Genomic DNA, 21,436 nt, shown 5'->3' with positions numbered 1-21,436 from the left:
GCATTTTGCATTCCTTCAAGTTAGCATTTCACTTTCCTTCAAGTTAACATTTCACTTTCCTTTAACTTTGCATTTCACTTTCCTTTAGTTTGGCATAAAACTCCGTGCAATTCCAAGAGACAAATTTCCATAAACTTTTGGGTAATAACTACCCCTAACGGAGCTCACAGGTGGAAGCCGGGGAGGAGGGTGGGGCAAAGAAAGCAGTGCTGCAGTAAAGAAGGATGAACAACTTACACACCTGGACTTAAATAGGATGCTGCACAGGTGAGTTGATTAACTGACCCACCCTAGGGGAGTGGCCTAAGTAAAAGCCTGCCTGAGTTGCCTGCCCGAAATGCTCCCAAGGTCGCTCACTTCAGTCAGACAACTCTTGCAGTAGTAATAATATTGATTTTTTCACATCTTTTAGTTTGCTTTCACATACTTTGTTGCTTTCACATTCTTTGACATTCACTTTCCTTTAAGTTAGCATTCACTTTCCTCCGAGTAAGCATTTCGCATTCCTCCGAGTAAGCATTTCACATTCCTTCAAGTTAGCATTTCGCTTTCCTTCAAGTTAGCATTTCGCTTTCCTTCAACTTTGCATTTCACTTTCCAATAGTTTGGCATAGAACTCTGTGCAATTCCAAGAGACAAATTTCCATAAACTTTTGGGTAATAACTACCCCCAACACTAATTTAATCAAGGTTGGAAAGAAATTAAATGTATATCAGAATGTAATCAGATGAAGTGTGTTTCAGAGGCATTCCATATTCAGACTTACAAGTATGACTGCTGTGTGTGACCCGGCACCTTTGACCGTTGGGCCGCTCCCATTCGAGTACAGCGCCAAGAAGGGAACACACTATCTAGTGGATCTGCTATGTGTGACCCGGCACCTTTGACCGTTGGGCCGCTCCCGTTCTAGTACGGCGCCAAGAAGGGAACACGCTATCTAGTGGATCTGCTATGTGTGACCCGGCACCATTGACTGTTGGGCCGCTCCCATTCGAGTACAGCGCCACGAAGGGAACATACTATTTATTGAGTCTGCTATGTGTGACCCGGTACCATTGGGCCGCTCCCATTCGAATAGAATGCCAAGAAGGGAACATACTATTTATTGAGTCTGCTATGTGTGACCCGGCACCATTGACCGTTGGGCCGCTCCCATTCGAGTACAGAAGCCAAGAAGGGAACACACTATCTGGGGGTTCTGCTATATGTGACCCGGCACCAAAGACCGTTGGGCCACTCCGTTTCGAGTATAGCGGCAAGTAGACGGCACAACTTAACATACAAGTCTGAAGCTTCCACTGGAATAATATAATAAAGCTTAAGTGATGTCCTAAATTTAAAAGCTTCCATCTGAGAACTATGAACGAGCTTAACGCTATAATTTTTATGCTTCCATCCGGCTCATAAGATACGAGCCTAAGTAACCTTGAATTTCGGGCTACAAGCATTTCGTAACACCGTTCAGAACGTCCTAATTTTGAGGCTTCCACCCTGCAAAGTTTTCAATAAAATCTTATCTGAGATTTTGTATGCCATTCTGATACTAACATATCAGTTGATTCAAGTAAGATAACTCATTGAAACTCTGAAGAGGTTTACCACCCCATCACTTCAGTGCAGAGTAGGTGCGTGGAATGCAGTCGTCGTTGCATATCCAGATCAAGGTGAAGGGGCAACAATCTGCAAGGGGGCTGCAGGACGAGCAGAGACTTTGGAACTAGGAAACCATCCGACTTCGTCGAGGGCTTGACGTCATCCTCCAGAAACTGAATTGCTGACCGGGGAGTATGGGTCACAGGCTCAGGAAGCGATGCATAGATAGACAAAGCAGTATTAGTCTTGGTAATGAATACATACATAATATAGACCTGATTAGGTTAGAAAGCTTAAGATGAAAGGGAATAAAGTCCTTTTAAGAACAACTCTGAGAAAGAGATATCAAGTAGTGAGCTTTAAAGAGAAGGTTCTATCTGTGTATTCATAGTACCATAGAAAGCCATTAGCACAGATTCCAACAAGAAAGACAGTCTATATGGAACCTGCACGTAATATATCAGCAAAATATATATTTTTATATATGCACCAATAGTAAGAGAGAAGTAACCTTTATTCATTTCCGGAGCAACCTTTATTCATTTCCGCACCTTAGGAAGGCCACAGAGGAGCAGGCGAATAGAAGGATAACCAAGGTCCAAGGATATTACGTAGATGAGGAAGGTCGCCATCCCACGTAGCATGGACAGCGGCTCGGCTAGATTTGAGGTTACATACTTGACATCATTGGTTCATAATAGGTAGACAACAAAAGCATGTATAACATAAAGTTAATGGCAAAGGGGTGCCTGGAAACCATAATGAAGAAATTTTGAAATTGAAGAGAGATCATAGAGTCTGATAGTATTTAAAAATGGCTGAACCTCATGCATTTAGAGGTGGTTAACAATAAGTCTGAAAAAGAGATACTCTTAGTAGAGTGTCATATGCTTAAAAGCAGGGCAGACTGAGGATTGGTTTGCAACAAAAAGTTTTTACTCTTGAAACTTAAGCTAGAGAGCATCAGTGAAAAATTCCACAGCCAGGAATTTAGCTCGTAATACAATTTATTTAAACATTAAACTATGTTCAATGATGGCACATTACTATTTATTATCGCACGCTTGAAATAAGCTTTGTAATAATCTCCACGGCTGAATTCTCTCAGGACCACATGAGCCGTTGATGAACCATTAGAGCTGAACGTTTGGATTAGCAACCAAACATTTTCAGGCGGTCGGACATTAGTAAAACAAATCTTCATACATTTTTTCTCTCCCCCAAAAGAGGGTGGAGCCACAAACAAGTGGAGGGAGACCGAAGACCTGAAACAAACATCGTTATAACAAAACCACGCTAATCGCACAGAATTAGAGACCAGAAAAGCAAAACAGAAAAATCCAGAACAACAGGAACACGGGGGCCCAGGAAGGAACTACTCAGAACGAGAAAACAAGATGAACGGATGACGGTAGGGAAGGATGCACACAGCAAAACACGTTGGGCCCAGTAGCGACCGATTCATATCTGACCTCCAAGATGGGATAAATAACGTGCCGCACAAACGCGAGAGATCACAGAGAGGCAGAGAGGCATGCATCACAAACCAGAGATTCATGCAGAAATAAATCCAGACGGGCAGAGAATCATACGCATTCCTTAAAAAAAGCAGAAACCGAGATCCAAAAAAGGAGTTGCAACCACGAAGCCGCAAAGACTGGTGACGACGAAAAAAGAACAGAGAAACACTTGAAAAAAAAAATTCAAAACAAAGGGGGCCCAATAGAATTACACTAAGTCCAGCACATGGTTTCTGAGAATTCAAGTCAAAAACATGACATACACAACAGCCGAAGGAAACTGACACATAACCCACCTAAGCCAGAAGACGCCACCGGGAGGAATGGAGAGGCAGAACAAAGGGAGCATCAGCAAAATCAGCCTTCCCCAGCCATGCACTGCGTCCGGTGGAATAAATCATAGAGATGGCAAGGTCAGCCAAAGAGCAAAACAAAACTGGACGGATCACGAGGAAGAAGATGCTGAAGAACCCCCCCCACAAATGGAGTAACCGAGGCGACGGCAGTTCTCACACAATCGCGTCAAACCTAAAAACGCGTGAGAGGCCTCCTTAGGGCTGACTCAACTTTTTTATTTACTAATTATTTATGTTTTAATCACACTGCGAAGGAAGAGCAGAAGCGGCCGTGTTACAGTGACCAGTCTGGGTCTTGGTTGTTTGGAGCCAACAGTTTTGTTTAATTTATTTATATATCTACTTGTGTATTTTCACAGTCCAATGCGTTCTCAATAACAACTCCCCCTACTGAGCAAACACCCCTGCTTACATAGCCTTGCCCCAATTGGATCAAACCAGTACCGAAGGGATGCGGGGTTAACAGCTGAACACCCCTTTCAAAATGGTTTCAGCTGAACTTTCAAAATGGCTGCCAAGCACTTAACAAACATTTGACCAAACATGCCCTGGTGAGGAAGCAGGGGAGCAGAAAAACAGGAAAATTGAGTGGACACAAGTTGACACACACCAGCAACAAATGCCACTTTGTTACGCTCACAGAAGAGACAAGTCCATAACTGACCAATCCAAATGCAGGTTAAACTAGTAAATGTGCAAAGCTTCAACAGAAAAGAAACCAAACAAAGAGCCACCACAACAAAGCCAGCACCGAATGAAAGCCCACACAGCGGAAACCAGACCAGGTGTTGAAGAAAACGCAGTGCTGCAGTAAAGAAGGATGAACAACTTACACACCTGGACTTAAATAGGATGCTGCATAGGTGAGTTGATCAACTGACCCACCCTAGGGGAGTGGCCTAAGTAAAAGCCTGCCTGAGTTGCCTGCCCGAAATGCTCCCAAGGTCGCTCACTACTCTCAGTAAGGCAGTTTCTGTGCTGTGGTTGGCCTTAAAACCAGATTGAAGGGTCTCAAATAATTTATTTTTATTTAAAAAGGAAATTATCTGTTCAGCAACTAGCTTTTCCAGGATCTTAGCCAAAAAAGGCAATTTTGAAATTGGTCTGTAATGCTCCAAGCAACTTGGGTCCAAAGAGGGTGTTTTCAGTAGTGGCTGAATCATAGCCACTATGATTCAGCTACAGTTGAAAGAGATGTGTTCATTAGGAACAGTATGTGGGAGCTAACGGATCCATCTATGTCTTTAAAATATCTAACTGGCATAATGTCCAGAGAGCAATGGGATGGTTTCATTTTATGAACAGTCTCAGAAAGAGTGTTGAGGGAGATTGACTGAAAAGCTTCAAAGACCACTGTGGGCCTCACAGGTGGATTTGGCTGAATAGGAGGTCACCAAGATCTGATGATGGATATTTGGGACCTAATGTTATTAATCTTGTTAATAAAATGATTTGCAAATTGTGCACAGATTACTGGGAAAGTCGGTAAATTGCTAGTAGGTGGGGTTTCACTTATCTGATTTCTGACCTTAAAAATTACCCTGGGATTACTTCTATTAGTTTCTATTAATTGCGAGAAATAGTCTAATCTTGTCTTTTTCATTTGACAGTTAAAATTATTCATGTGATGTTTCAGGATTTCCATGTCCACAGTTGATTTAGAAGCTTTCCACTTGCTCTCAGCTCTGTGACAGATTTTTTCCAAGTTGCGAATACTTTCAGTTATCCAAGGCAAGGATCTATTTTGGACTTTTCTCAACCTGAAAGGGGCAATTTGGTCTAGGACAGGGGTCGGCAACCTTTTGTACTCAAAGAGCCATTTGGGACCGCCCCTAATAAAAAAGAAAGCACTCGGAGCCACAACCCGTTTTGACATCATTATATATATTATGCATGTATATATTATTCAAAGGTGCTCATTACGTCGATCGCGATCTACCGGTCGACCTTCAATGACATGAGTGTAGATCGCGGGCCAGAAAAGATTTTAAAAAAAAAAAGTACTTCTTTAAAATCCACCAGCCAATCAAAATCCTCACTGAGAAGTAAGGGACTTGATTGACATGTAGATTGGCCAATCGGACATCGTCTGAAGCATACGTCGCTGCAAATGCACATTATGTTCTTTAAAAGACGATACCGCGGCCGCGTGTGGGAGGAGCTACTGGTTCTGGTCTGATCGCTGCATGGAGCGATGTGTTTATCAATGCATGGTAGACACGGAGAATGTGGAGAGATCAGGTTTATTATTTTGAAGAGTTCTACTTGGTAATCATGTTTCCATGTTTGAGTTCATAAAATCATCCCAGAGAAAGTCAACTTCAACTCCTGCAGTGAAAGCTGCGTCTCAATCTGATGCCCGTGTTTGCATCTCTCTGACAGAGTTTGAAGCCAAAGCCCCTCCTCTGCCTCTCCACCTGCTTTTCCTCTCTACCTGTTCACCTGTTCACATCCTCTGCAGCTGAGATTTGTTTCCCCCGCGCTCCTCAGTGTATTCTACACAGAGAGCGCAAAATACGGTCATAACAGGATGAAACGATAGTCGTGGCGCTCCAGCGCAGCACAAGGATGAAAGAGCCGGACGCAGGTTATAGCGGGGATAGAGTGGGTTAAGCAAATGACCCACTCTATCCCTCTATTGTACCCTCTATGTGTACAATATTCAATATTGTACACATTTTATTATTAGTCTGAACTTTCTTTTATTTAGAAAAATCTTTTATTTTGCTAAATCAGTCCAGTACGAAAAAAAAACATCAACAAAAGATGTGTTGGGCGGTTTTTGGCTGGGTCTGGCGGTTTTTAGCTGACTTTTGGGCTGGAAAACTGTGACTATCTGGCAACACTGGCGCAAACTCTCTGTCATCAGCGAGTTGGTCTCTGCACCACGGCACGTCAAGTTCCCGGCAGAAGATCGGAGTGTTTAATGGAGCCGCCCCGCGTGTCTCCTCCTGCTGTCAGCTCTGCAGGTAGTATACTTTAGGCTCTATTTTGACACCATAGCGATCGAATCCCGTGAATGCACCAGCGGCCACCGAGCAACTTGTTTTGATAACTTTGTAGCCGCTGCGGTGCGTTTAATATGGTGTCAAAATAGAGCCTAAAGTATTGCGCATCAAAACAGTAAAACCGCGCATCAAAACCCCAAATCTGCGAATCAAAATGCATAAATTGAGACCAAAACCCACAATTTGCAACCAAAAGCCTTTCCGCAAAGCACAATCCTATTTCTCAGCTGCCAATTTGTTTCCTCGCCATTCTGAAATCCTGTTTTTGAGTTGCAGTTTTATTTTGAAATTGTCTTTTTGAGTTGCGCTTTTATTTTTTGAGTCGCGCTTTTATTTTTTGCGGTTTTGATTCTAAAACCTGTCGACACGTAAAAACAGCGACATGTCAGTCAAGGGGAGGGGAGGCGGGACATCCCTGATATCCAGAAGCTCATTGGCTGCCGAATAAGACCGAGTCTTACGTCAACAGACCAGTTTAGAATGTGCCGGTAAGTTTTTCATGTTTTTCAAATCTTTTACTATATGAAACGATCAAACTTGTACTTTATTTAACCAGAGGACGCCAGCACAGTCAGATGAGAAGCTCCACCAGTAGCTGCTAGAGAAAAAAGATGTTAGAAAGTTAGATGTTGCTTGAAAAACTATCACCATTGTTCTCCTGTGTTAGCATGCTAGCTAGCTCAATGCTAGCGGGGTTTCCAGCTCTTCTCATGACTTTTATGGATTGAACAAAATCCATTTTTTACCACAGTGTCAGGATCAGTCATGTCAACCTGGGAATAATTGCCCGTGGATTGTCACTATGGTTAATCAAATAGTTTTTTAAGAAGTACATTCATGTATATATAAGGTTTTTCAATATTTCCTTAGGGATTACTTACACAGATGGATTGAACAACAAAGCAACATATTGCTGCAAGAAAGTGACACCTTTCCTAGTTTGGGATCAAGTTAATCCCTATTTAAAATAAATAAATAAAAGAAAGACAATTAAGAAACACAATTTTTATTTGAGGTACCAGAGCAAACTTCCCACAGGTGGGATCAATAAAGTTTTTCTGATTCTGAACTGTATTCCAAAATAATTTTATTCTCAACCTTAAAGATTGCAGGTTAACACAGGAAGTTACCCTTCACAATATGCAGCTACTGAGTATCAATTAAGGTGTGTGTGTGTGTGTATATACATCTTCTTCTTTCTCTTTGTGTGTGTATATACATATTATATTATATATTTTAACTTTCTTAAATACATTTTTCTTTGTGTGCAGGATGCTGTGGACATTGGACGATGACAGACTAACTTAAACCAGGCAGAGCAGGAAACTGTTGGAGTTGTTGTTCCCTCTGTGGCTGTCCTCTCTCCTCTCAGACCTGTTCAACCCTTGTGGGACATCAGAAAACCATGGCCAAGACATTAACTTTTATGTACTGATCTATGCATGTCTTCACAGCAGGATGTAACAAAAACTAACAATGTGAACAGATCTCATCTGCCTTACAAAATACTGCACCCCTTAAGAAAATAAATGGCTAATAATCAACACTAGTATTTTGTAAAGCTTCATTTTTTAATGTTTGACCATTGAATGTGTTTTGTACAAAAGACTGATGGTTTTGCAAAGATCTTTGAAACACAGAGTCAAGTGCATTAGATTCTGTGAAATTCTGAACCACAATTCAGAGAAATTAAAATAACTGTTTTTAAAACTCCTTAAAAGACTTGAGGTGGAAAAGTCACTGTTTTCGTACAGGCACTAAGAAATGGGAAGCAGACATTGTGCCTGGGCATGTTGTCAATGCAATCATGGTCAAAATGGACAACTATTTTAAAGGCTTCTCTCATCTCTCAGGAGATGTCTGTGAGCCTGCTGGACAGCCTTTGCATCACACTGGGACGTCTTTGGGGCCTGCATCTGGAAAGAAACAAAAACAGCAAAGTTAATTAACCAAAAAAAGAAGAGAAAAAATAAGATTAAAATTGTTTTCATTACCTTAAAGAAGTTGTAGACATCCACGTCGTAGCTGCCTCAGTATTCCTCCCTTTTTTGTTATGGCATGCATAACAATGGCCCTTATAGAAAACAGAGATACAGCAATAGTCAATTTTAAAACCACCACCCAATTAAATATACTAATAATTCTATTGATGTCTAATACTGGAATAATTTTAAGTGGAATAAAGCACGTTTTTGCTGGTCTCCTACAATTTACTCTGCTCTGATTCACTCGAATACCGGACTTCTGCCAGTCTGCATAGTGCAGACGCATACATTTTGAATAATATGGCACAGCAATATTGTTTCTCTGTTCAATAATTCCCTCTGTCTGTAAACCCTGAAAAATATTGAGAAACCTTATAGGTTATAACATATTTGATTAACCATAGTGACAATCCACGGGCAATTATTCCCAGGTTTACATGACCGATCCTGACACTGTGGTAAAAAATGGACTTTGTTTAATCCATAAAAGTCATGAGAAGAGCTGGAAACCCCGCTAGCATTGAGCTAGATAGCATGCTAACACAGGAGAACTATGGTGATAGTTTTTCATGCAACATCTAACTTTCTAACATCTTTTTTCTCTAGCAGCTACTGGTGGAGCTTCTCATCTGACTGTGCTGGCGTCCTCTGGTTAAATAAAGTACAAGTTTGATCTTTTAATATGGTAAAAGATATGAAAAAACATGAGAAACTTACCGGCACATTCTAAACTGGTCTGTTGACGTAAGACTCGGTCTTATTCGGCAGCCAATGAGCTTCTGGATATCAGGGATGTCCCGCCTCCCCTCCCCTTGACTGACATGACACTGTTTTTACGCGTCGACAGGTTTTAGAATCAAAACCGCAAAAAATAAAAGCGCAACTCAAAAAATAAAAGCGCAACTCAAAAAGACAATTTCAAAATAAAACTGCAACTCAAAAACAGGATTTCAGAATGGCGAGAAAACAAATCGGCAGCTGAGAAATAGGATTGTGCTTTGGGGAAAGGCTTTTGGTTGCAAATTGTGGGTTTTGGTTCTCAATTTATGCATTTTGATTCGCAGATTTGGGGTTTTGACGCGCGGTTTTACTGTTTTGATGCGCAATACTTTAGGCTCTATTTTGACACCATATTCAGGTCTCGCCCGATAAATACGAGCTCATTACGAAGCTGTTTTTTACGTGGCTCGCGCTTCGTGCGGAGCCAGCAGCGCCTTTGAAATGCCATGAAAAATGAACATACTAAAATAAAATTTAATTATTATAAAATACTCATTATTTTCCAAAGTCACAGGGAGCCACAACAGATGGATGAAAGAGCCACACGTGGCTCCGAAACGATGGGTTGCCGACCCCTGGTCTAGGAGTTAAAATTTGATTAAATACTGTTTGCTTCAGGATTTAAAACCCAAGGGGCCAAGAAAACATTTCCAAATTTTGCCGCAGTAGATGAGTTGAAGACACAAGTAAATGAAATTAGGCTTAGACTGAGGAGGATTATCATTTAGCTCTAGAGAAAATAAAATGCACTTATGGCCAGACATGATAAAATCAATACATGTTACATTGGAGACTGAGATCCCACATGTTAAAGTAATGTCTAGTGTATGACTTTTGAAATGGGATGATATAGTAGGCTACATATATAGCATTTAGCCTACAAGCCTTCAGATGTAAAGCAACTGCTAAAGAGTATGTTGATAAAAGACAAGTCCTGAATATCATTATTTCTATTTGACCCTTAACTACAATACCCGCTGGCTGTCTGTCTACTGGCCAGCCGGCTGCTCGAATGCCGGCATGACAAGCAAAAAAGCTCCACGGCGGGCCGGAGCTCGTAGGAGATATGACCGATGTGGCGAAGCAGCAAACTTGGGCATCCTAAATCTTATGATATTTTTCTTATTTTGGTTGAGACAACAATATATCGATCATTCTTGTTTTTATTTTTCCCCTCTAGAACAAATGTGGGTCACAGAGACACGGAGGTAGCGGCAGAAAGCGGTTTTTGCAGCAGGATGTATGTGTACGAATCCATGTATGTATGTGAATGAATCCAGACATGAAAACTTGATCACCGATGCTTCTGTCCTTTTTAAAATAAATACATTTGATCTCTAAATATCTTCCATGCAATGTAATGAGACACACAGACAGAAATGTGAAGGTATCTGCTGGAAATCCAAATATTGCTCACATCCATGTTTATGAATGACTTATGTCGTGAATAATTATTTCATTCGCACAAATTAATTAATGGGTGGGAACGGAATATTATTTTGTGGCAACAAGATACAAATTGGTTCGCACAACTTAATTATTGCTTGGGAACGTGATATTATTTTGTTGGAGCAAGATATTAATTTGTGGGAACGAGATATTTATTATTTTATCCATGTCAGGTCAAGGGCTCAGTATATTGTCTGAACAGCATATGTAAGGGTAAGAAATAAATGTTGCCAAATTTGTAACACACCCATATATTTTGGTATGTTATCTTTTATCATGTTATCATGTAATCAGTGATGCTCATGATTATAGAACAGCACTCAGCCTACTGAAGAATGTACAGTAGTTCGTCTGTCTCACCACAAGGGGGAGATTTCCTTTATGGAGCGGGCCAGAAGAGCAGCTGAGCCTGTTGACTGAGACACGGAGACAGAAGTTGACTGTGTGCTGTTTGTGTTCCAGCTGCTCACTGAAGGCTGACTTAAAAAAAAAAAAACAACAAGATTTGTCCGGGTCATCCTTTCAGGTGTGCTACAAACACTGGTTTCAGAAGTGGGATCAGCTGTGCTGTTGAAGAGAGGAGATTGGAGGACGACACACAAAGATGGAGTTGGAGGAACTGCAGCACCAGTTGGCAGTGAGAACCGACTGGATATCAGTCAGATATCAGAACCGACACTGCCTTGCTCCTTCCTGGACCAACCGTGGGCCAGATGGATGGCTGCCTGGGGCGTGGGCCGGGTCTCCTTTGGTGGTCCTGACTCGTACCTGGGGTTTGGGTGGGGGGATACCCAGAACTCCTGGATGGTGATGAGGTGCTCGTCTGGGGCTGTGGGCGCTCTTCTGGGGCGGGGTCCCACATTGGGCCCTCCTGGGGGGGGCTGCTCTCCTGGTTGGGCTGGAGCTTGCACTTTCTGTCCCCCCATGCCTCCCTGCTCTCGCTGCTGCTGCGGTGGGGGTCTTGGTGTGGGGATGGCTGGGCACTCTTCCTCCTTCTTTTCACATTCCATCATCCATTTTAGAGGAGCATAAACACTCACTTGAGCACAGGTGTTAGCTCAACTTTGCACTAATATTTTGCGTGATTGAATGAAATATTTCACACTAGTTGGTTTGAAGTACGTGTGTGGGAACATTATTTGCATTGTGTTCATGTTGACGTGAACGTTTTTGGAGCCAACAGGTATGTTTGTGGCATTTGAATGTGTGGGTGGACACCTTTATAGACTTGTAGTACATCTGAACCTCACTGTAATGATAAACATCCAGCAATTTGTTGCTTTATGCTGCTCCATGGTTTACCCCCCCCCCCCCCCTATAATCACCCTCCTACCCCGCCCTCTCTAACATCCCTCTCTCTTATTCCCTCCTTTCCTTTTCCGTCCGGTCCAACACAAAAGATTTTCAAATATGATTAAAATGAATAAAGTTTGGCCTCGATTACAAAAGGGGTTTATTCAGACATACCTCTGGTTTGTCAGAAGATTAATAACCCCTGTTGTTAAAATAAAATATGTCCAACACAAGAGGCATTCAGCTCTCATCTGTTTGCCCAGCTGTTGGGCAGGACAAGTTAAAAAATTAAAATAAAAGGTGGAAGGATTTCTTTGCCGTTAACAAAGGCACGTCCTCCAACAACAAACGCCAGCTTGTTCTCCCTCCTGGCTTCTCAACGGCCGGCCACAGTCGGTTTCTCCGGTCGCGGTTCTGAAGCGTAGAAATTCTGTTGGAATGAAAGATGGTTTCCAATTCAAGCCAAAGATTTACTACCCTTACAATATTTCTAATGCAGATTTCCAGGCTCAATCAATTTCCCTGAATGCTTTTTATTAAAGTATGTTTAAAAAAAAACAAAAAAAATCTAATTAGTGGAGGCCACTCTGAGCTCTCCCCACCCTCTCTGTCTATTGGGTGGGTGCACAGCCATGAAAACCATTGTTGCAGTCAAAAAAAAGGGATTTGATAATTCAAACTTAGATTTTCCTTTTCCTAATAATTATATGTATTTGTTATTGTAATGCAGGAGGAAAGACTCGGACTAAAGACAAGCACGGGGTGGTGTACACGGACCACCAGCGACTAAAACTGGAGAAGGAGTTTCAGTATAACCGCTACATCATAAAGTTACTTTAAGCAACAACTTATTGGCTTCCTGTCTGAAATTTGTTTATGTGTTGTCAGGAAACCATATTGCAAACTGCACATGTACTTCAGCTGAAAATTCATCTGTTTTGTACAATGTCTGTCAAACAAAACCTTCACATTTCCTTATTTTGAACATTCTTCCCATTTACCATATTTACACCACGTCTTTTCTTTGCAGTTTTGGTTCCGTCTTTTTTTTTTAACCTAAAATGAAACTAGTTCCTCTTTTCACGTGACAAGCATTTCATTCACATACAGATATCCGTACAAAGTGAATTATTAAAGTGTGAAATATTAACAAAACACAACACAAGACAGCAATTTTTGTTAAAAAATGTAGCCTTATTGGAAACATGCTTTAAGAAAAGTCATTATAGAACAGTATGGCATTTCTTGCACAAGAAATGGCAAGAATGACTTGGTCAGATGTTATCCCATAGCGTTTAAGTAAGGGGCGGTCAAAAACTAATAGACGTACACCTTTCTCATTGCACAATTTCACAATTTCACAATATGATGCATGTTACAGACTGGCAACCTGCACCCCACTTTCACCCAAAGGTAGCTGGGTTGGCTTCAGCAATCTCACAACCCCAAAAGAGATTCATTGGGTTCATAAAATGGATATGATGGTTTATTGACCAACTCCATTTTCTCTGTGGGCACAGATATTGCTTAAAGTGGATATTGAAACAGCTTTTGTCGCAACCCTCATGAGATCTATTTAAAAGAACAAAAAGACAGCTCTTGGCTCATTTAAATTCAAGAGGGACCACCTTTACCAACGGTGTGTTTTAAATAACCAGGACCTGAGAAACAAAGCCAGTAACTCTGTGAAAGATTGGGGGTATGTCAGATAAATGCATCCGGACATTAAAGAAAAACACAATTAGAAACAACAGACAACAACAAGAATTAAGTTTCTCATGCACGAGGGAGAAGAAGCCAGTGTGACAGAAAACATCCACCACGCTTCTCTTCTCAAAGGTTCTGCCTCTCCCTGTGCTACTTTCATTAAGACTTCAAGTAGGAGGTTACAATTTCCAGACAAAGAGAAAGGTTCATTATGGGGTGTCATATAATGACCCATTTGGTGGATTCTAACTTCAAACAGTATTCCTTATCAGCTCAGGACAGTGTGTCGTAAAACCCCCTCTTCCTAGCTGGGGATGAGAAGCAGATGAACAAACACACAACTGTTTTATAAAAAGGTAAAAAGGTCAATCTGAGTTAACATTTAAACATACATTTAAACAAACACATTTAAACAATGATAATAATAAAACAATTTCTTTCACATGGTATTTAAAAATTAAAGACTGGAGGAAGAATTTACCTACTGATCTAATGAGATCATCCATCCACCTATCCATTCAATTTCTAAACCAATCCCTTTCGGGGTCACAGGGATGCTGGAGCCTATCCCAGCTACTGTTGGGCAAAGAGGGTTCATCCTGGACTGATCGCCAGGCTCTGCAAACATCATTAATGTATAAAAGATGGAAAAATATTTTGTGAAGTAGTACTAGTATCTAAAGCCTTTCTGAAATGTTTGTATGATGTTGATAGAATATTGGGAGTTAGAAAAACCGCTGTGCAAATTACTTTCAAACTATTAGGCATGAAGGGTTAGCTGTGGTTGTTCCAAATGACAAAGTACTCTCATCACTATTGCTTTACATGACTCCTGCATTACTTTGAAGTTATTTTCATCCAAATGACTGCGGAAGTAAAATATAACTACGTAAAGTGAATGTTGTAATGCAAAACATTTCATATTTAGATGAAATGTCGTATTGTTGAAAATTGTTTGTTAATAAAATTGTTAATTTTTAGTAAACTGAAGCACATGAAGCATGAGCAACCTTCAGCTTTAGTCATTTTTGTCAATAAAATTAAACATAGACAATCTACATCAACAAAAGAGAGAAATGAGAGACCAAATAGAGAACCTGATGCCAGTGTTCCTCAAAAAGACTCAAATAAAGTGCAGTACTATTTAAAATAAAGCAGTTTTAAATGGCTGCAATTTGCCTCAAACAAATAGAGTAACAAAAAAGACGACAGCATATAACCTGACAAAGCTATAGAGAAAGTCAGACACTAAAATACACTAAAGGTGATTGACTTAACTGAAGACAGCTGTGGATAATCATAAAATGAAACCAGTTGAGAATGTGACACAGAGGAAAAGACAAAACCTAAAAGCAGAATATAAAACGCAAAAACATAACTGAAAACAGATCTAAGGGGAAATCCTCACACACAAACCAATCAAGGTTTACTTTGTGGTATTTTATTCTCACAATCTCACTGCTTTAAAAACTTCCATTTAAGGCGGGAAACGTGTGGTAATATGAGAGTTACTAAACACATAGTGAGTAAAACGTTACAAGAATATACACAATGCAATAGTTAGTGCAATACTTTTCTTTTGAAATAAGTTACTCCCAACACTTTGTGAACAAGCCTGTACCTTTTAAGAGTGTAATGCATGCAATAGTAATTCATATTCTCTACCAGAACTCCTTACTTCCATCACATCATTGCCTCCTTTGACTCCTTTTCTATTTTTTAATCCTGACTCAAAACCTTTAATTAAGATGTCAATTTATTTATTGTGTTTTTAAGATTTTTATTTAAGTGATTTTATTGTGGGGGTTTTTTGTACGATGTCCTTGAGTGTTATGAAAGGCGCTTTTAAATAAAATGCATTACTATTACGTATTATTATTACTATTATTATATTCAAGTTCAGTATTTATTCTCTATTCAGTATTTTTTTTAAATATAAAAATAACAATTGAGAATTTGATTTGCTTGTGCAGAAAAGTATGACTGTATTGTGTTCTTTTAACAAAACCTTTGTAGCTCTACATCCAAAAAGGTAAATGACTAAGCGTACCAATTGTTGTTGTTGCTATTTTCTTGTCTCAAATAACCCAAACTGATGTTTGTGTGCAATACCTCCAACCCCCCATTATTTTCAGTCAGTTTTCGGTTATTTAAACAAAGGTACGACAAGTCAGAGAGTGAACGTATTCACACAAAACACCCACAGTTTCTTCTTTAAAATAACCAAAGAGGAACTCATAGAAGAAAAACGTTATTGGGCAAATTTTGAATATTGACTTCATCAACACCTGAACCTATCCTGTTTGTGTTCTACAGGTGAAGATCTGGTTTCAGAACAGACGTGCCAAAGAGAGGAAGATGACCAGGAAAAAACTGCAGCATTCCCAGCAGGCCTCCACGACGACTCCGACTCCTCCTGTGCTGGGTGGACACGCCGACGCTCACGCTGCCCCCAGTCACAGCAGCAACATGGTGTCAGATATCAAATCTGAGGAGTACTAGATGGATTGGCAAACCTTAACAGTTTCTGATTATGTAAATATTTTTTTGTTGTAAGTTCTCTAGAAAACAAATCATTCGCAGCAACATGGTGCATTAATGCTGCACCGGCTGACTTTTCCAATGCAGAGCTCTACAAGTTGCACTGATCAGAGTTAAAGAGCATTCATGAACCATTTCAGTTTTTTGTTTCAATCTATGCAGATTCTTAACAGATGTGACTTTTATTGTTTGTCTTTTTGAAAGTTTTTCCTATTTTTCTTTTTATATATATATATATATTAAGGGGTTTATATTTGGCTTTTTGGTGAAAAAAAAATTCTTGTTGCATTTTTCTTTCATTTTTACCAAACACCATCAAACTGGTGGCTCCTTCTGCAAACGATTTATGCAAAAATGATCTAGTCTTAATCCTGACGTCTTTAGAGTTCAAACTGAGATGGAAAGCTGAAAAAAACTAAAAAAGAGGCATGGTTCTCACTTTTTAACCCTTGTGCTATCCTAGGCATTTTAACATTGGGAGTTGGGTCATCTAGACCCACTAGACAGTGCTCTGAACCTTTTTTCTTCAATGATTTGTGATCTTCACTGGTGTCCATGGATTACATGAAATCTTTCCACCTTTATCCACCTTTGTCATGGTAGGAATAACATGTCAAAGTAAGGGTGGGGTCATCTAAGACAGCACAAGGGTTAAAGCTCTTTTTCTATTATTCTGATTTGTATTGGATATACATAATAAAACAAATGCAATCCAGTAGATTTGAGCAAAAAACAATATTTTCAGGTTTCAGATTTTAGGAGACAGGTTATGTCTTTGGCAATGCAAATTGAGAGCAGCTTGTTTTAAAAATGGTCATGTTGGAACAAAAAGTTCAGAATTGAGCAATGTTCCACAAGGCATGCAACATTGCTCAACTATCCAGCATGTGATTTTCTGTCAGACAGCCATGAAATGTCTAAATCAGTCCTGTCACAAGCATTTGTGTGGGATTTTAGCGAAAAAGAGAAGATCCCTTGTCTTTGTGGTCTCCTTCTGCTCAGTCAGTGCTCACTCAAACATTATAGGAAAACATTTGGCCAGCTGGTCTGTTTTCAATACATATATAAAGCAAAAGAGGAACAAGAAAGTGCAGACTAAGCTATGGAAAATGAGCTGATTTCAAACTTTGAAAGATAATCGGAAAAAGTTCAGTGTGAGAAAAAAAAAGAGACCATTTCCTTTATTTTTTTAAATTTCCAATGTTATACAATTCCTGCTTTATGCAGTCTTTGCCTCATTACTGTAAAAATACATTTTCCTCTGTGTTCCTCTGTGCATTCTTTTATATAATCACCAAAATGTGAACGGTTTTAAAAAAAAATTTTTTATTGAATTGATGCTTTACAGAGTAAAATAAGCCAAATGAAATGCATCACAGCATTTGATATCACCTGGCTTTAACAGTCAAGAATGAAGGTTTGATTGCAACTCAGCCTTGTCAGGGTGCAACTGCCTCTCAGGATTTTCAGCCTCTCACACAAAATGTAAAACACAAGTACACACAAAAAAAGTATCTAAGCTATTAAAAAGGTAAAGCACTGAATACTAGCGTGTGCCGGATCACCGAAAAACTAGTTATGTCATGACAATCCTACCAAGCTGCCGATCATAAATGTATTTTATGGCGCTTTGAATGCTCTGTATAGCTGTTAAAATTTAACCACAAACTATCACACCAACCGTCTTCAGTAATCTTTGTTTAGAAATGAGTCAATCCTGTAAAAATGCAATTCTGCATAGCAGAAAGGCAGAGAGAAAAATGTCTCATATATATTAAGTAAAAATCATAGCAGTATAAATATCTGTAAACATTCAAAAGGACCGTAATTATAGAGAGTACATTTTATACAAGTATCAGAACCCCAAAGTGATGCAGAAACTGACTCAGAAGTGTTGAATAATCATTTTTTCATTTTCTTATTTTCATCTTTAACCCATCAAATTGTATTTCTAATGAATTATTTGCACAATGAACAGTTTTTCTGTTTAAACGGGTTCAAGCAAATTCTTAGAAGGTTTAAATTTATCAACAAGACAGGAAATCTGATGGGACTCCCTTTTACTAAAACACACTACAAAAAGCATTAAACATATTTTGATTATTTTTGCTGGTGTCAGAGCCAGATCCAGGATTATGCTGTGGTTTTGTTATTCACTTCATGAGTTAAAATGTAATGGTTTATATGCTGTTTTACAAGATGCAGCAATCTTTAAGGTAGATCATTACAGGGAGGTGAAGTAAAGACTCAAAGAGCTTATTTTCTAAAATCTGAATCCTGAGGGAATATTTTCTGACATATTTTAAATGATAAATGGCATATTTTAACACACTATTTTCTTATTCACCAAATAAAAATAGTTTGACCCCAAAACATGAGTCAATTTAAAAACATTTAGTTTAAAAAAAAGATCAAAGCTCTCTGTTTGTTTGACTTTTCACAAACTACAAATATAAAAATCTACCATGTTTTCCTCACAAAACTGCAAACTGTACTTCATTTACTTTAAAAAAATTCAAATTCAAACCTGATTAGACTTGATCTAATCTCTCTCATCAGCATACAAACACTTTCCAAAGGAAGTCGCACAGACTAAAATAGAAAACTTGACTTGATGATAGAAGATCACAAACACAGCACTCCCCCCATCATCAGTCAGCCTGCTCATTGTTTTTTCAATTCAACATAAAGCTGCAGAATTGTAGACTAGCTTTGTTTCTGCTTACTAGCTTCTACTTAACAAAATATAAAGAGTTTGTGAGCAACACAGCGTCTTTTAAAAAAGTAATTCTCCTCCTCAGTCAATAGATTCCTGACCTCACTGATGTCAATATATTTGGGGTCAGAATAGATGAACTCAATGCGTTCGGGTTATTTTTACTTAAGAATGAACTAATACTAATACTGTTGCAACATTTTAAGATCGGTTTAAAAAGAAACAAAGCCAGAGCTGTCAGAGGAACAAGCTAAATCCTCCACTTTAGAGGATGATTTCTCAAGAGACAATCGTTTCTTAAAAATTAGGGAAAAAGGTGCAAAAAGTTGAGTGTAATTTATGTGCAACCTATGCATCTATTTTTATTTTTATATGTTAAAAATACTTTTTAAAAACGCTTTTCAAATATAAAGACAAGTTGAAGTTTAAATGTATAAAATAGAAAAAATAAACACATCAAAAACATCCTAATAATTAAACAGAAAAGTGTCCCTCTTCTGCATAATAACTTGCTCTGAAAGCACAAAAAATCTTTAAAAAAAAAAGCTTCATAAAGCTACAAGCAACAAAATTCATCCACACAAAGGCAAAATCATCTGCTGCTTTCCTTCCTTCTGCTGCAGTAGTGCAGTTCTTTTTAGCCTCTCAGGTCCCCTGTCTTTTTTGGACCATTGCATAAACGCACCCATCTGCAGCAGTGTCCATGTGCTGAGGTCGCTCCCTGAACTTGACCTGGCCGTACTCCACATCCACATCCTCACAAGGCTTTCGCGTCTGTTTTTTGCTCTGCTGATTCACAATCCTGACATCAGCGTAGATGAGCTCTTGATCCCCTACCTCTGCTGAGGAGCACACACACATATTTATATTTATGTGGAATCAGACATCCAAAAAGAAATAAAAGTGTTGATTTATACCTTTTACAATGGGTTTTTTCTTCCTGGTACAAATCATTGCGATTCCAACTAGTAAGAAGATTAATAGAGCAGACAGAACACCAGCTAGAATGGGAAGATGCCCTGTTGAAGTGAAAAATGGTTCAAACAAGCAGGTTAGAGTCAGAAAATAGGGAATATTTTGAAAAAAAAGAAGAAAGAAAAACAAAAGGTACTTCATGAATCACCTACAGCAGAGAAATATTTCACTTACAAATGTACCAAGGCTCCTCTGTGCCGTGAGTTACAGTTTGATTGTAGGCTGTGTTAAAAGGAGAGGTTGTTAGTGACCCTGACTCCTTACCCACAGTGCTTTGTGCCTCTGTTGGTGGGACTGTTGTTGGTTCAACACACAGAGTGTTGTTTTCCTGAAACACCCACTTTGATATCTTCGTCCCATTAAAGGTGCAGTTTATGTAAATGAAACCTGTGAGAAAACAAAGTATATGATGTTCAGAGTAATCACAAATTTTCAAAGTTTTTATTCCTCTAACTCACCACAGTTAGTGATGTTTATCTCTTTAGAAGCAGAGCTGACGTGGTTCCAGGAGGAGCAGACCAGACGTCCTGAGACGTGTTGTTTCAAAGTGATGATGTTTGTCTGCTTGTTTCCAGAAAGCAGCTCAGCTTCTGTCAGTGACTTTCCATTCAGAGTCCACCTGTACTGAGGACTGTCCCCTCCCTCAGAGGAGCAGGACACCTTCATCTCTCCCTGAGACAAACACTCAGAGACCAGCGAGATGGAGGACACAGGAGCTGAGAAGAACACACACCTTTATTCACAATCTTCCTGATGAAGAGCAGAGATGTGGAAAAACTAAACACTAACTTTGACACTTATTGTGTAGATTGTCCACATACAGTCAAATTTTTTGTATAAACATCACTTCAAATATCAGCTGATAAAAACATATTTACCTTGAACTAATAACTGTAGGGTGCGGTTTTCTGTCTGTTTTCCATTTGAATCAAATGTTTGAAGTTCATATTCACCACTGTCATTCCTGCTCAGGTTATGGATCCAAAATGTTCCATTAGAGGGAATAAATGAAGATCTGTCTTTCATTATAATCACAGGTGGTGTATTATTTCTTCCTGATAGTACATTCACGTTTTTAGCTTTCAGCTGGTATCTATATATTCCTGAGAAGTCGTCCATCAGCTGGAGAGAAACAGTTCCTCCCAAAGCTCCATAACACTGAGCTCCATTCTGTCTGCCATCACAGTGGGTCACCACACCTGGAAGATTTGAAAGTTAAGAAAGAAAAATCAAAATATTGCACATTATAGCTATTTAAAGTAAGATCACAGCACAGTTATACATAAATCTAAATATAAATATAATCAGATTAAAAGTCTGTTAAAAAATTATTTTCTAGTTAGTTACTCTTTGATTTTGTTGACTGAATCACTCAAATACAAAGATCAGTGAAGCAAATATATTAATTCATAAAGTAGTAATGTATGTAATGTATCTATTTTAGGGTTGAAAAATTAACTTCAATTTTACAACTGTTAGTTTTTGGTCAAAAGAGGTTCTTGATGAGATGGA

General features: G+C 39.2%; 2 protein-coding genes and 2 long non-coding RNA genes across 12 annotated transcripts in view; 2 read left to right on the top strand and 2 right to left on the bottom strand.

Moving 5' to 3' along the window:
* The window catches only part of LOC111948016 (pregnancy-specific beta-1-glycoprotein 11-like), a 105,447-nt gene that overhangs the window by 28,418 nt on the left and 55,593 nt on the right, over positions 1–21,436 (top strand). The window lies entirely within an intron of this gene.
* LOC105354907 (uncharacterized) overlaps positions 1–21,436 on the bottom strand; it is an 88,955-nt gene that overhangs the window by 67,093 nt on the left and 426 nt on the right. For 2 of the 6 annotated variants that reach the window (XM_078954229.1, XM_078954228.1), the window contains exon 2: positions 20,803–21,123. In XM_078954229.1, coding sequence (XP_078810355.1) covers positions 20,803–21,123 — 321 coding nt within the window. Of the gene's footprint in view, positions 1–17,537; positions 19,792–19,866; positions 19,969–20,098; positions 20,312–20,382; positions 20,641–20,802; positions 21,124–21,436 lie in introns of those variants that run through there. The other 4 variants (XM_078954230.1, XM_078954232.1, XM_011480229.4 and 1 more) reach the window with 4 other exon arrangements.
* On the top strand, positions 6,552–8,027 carry LOC144994884 (uncharacterized). 2 transcript variants are annotated; one of them, XR_013658565.1, is made up of 3 exons: positions 6,552–6,966; positions 7,584–7,643; positions 7,750–8,027. It is a non-coding gene; the product is annotated as an uncharacterized LOC144994884 (long non-coding RNA). The 2 variants fall into 2 exon arrangements; XR_013658564.1 differs by lacking the exon at positions 7,584–7,643.
* LOC110015755 (uncharacterized) lies at positions 8,031–9,326 on the bottom strand. Its single transcript, XR_002874000.2, has 3 exons — positions 9,181–9,326; positions 8,473–8,552; positions 8,031–8,394 (listed from the first exon to the last, which is right to left on the bottom strand). It is a non-coding gene; the product is annotated as an uncharacterized LOC110015755 (long non-coding RNA).

This window comes from Oryzias latipes, chromosome 10 (genome assembly GCF_053564925.1).
Source record: "Oryzias latipes strain Hd-rR chromosome 10, Olatipes_Hd-rR_3.1".
Lineage (NCBI taxonomy): Eukaryota > Metazoa > Chordata > Actinopteri > Beloniformes > Adrianichthyidae > Oryzias > Oryzias latipes.
Note: the sequence above shows the minus strand (reverse complement) of the source record. Positions and strands in the feature narration are given on the sequence as shown.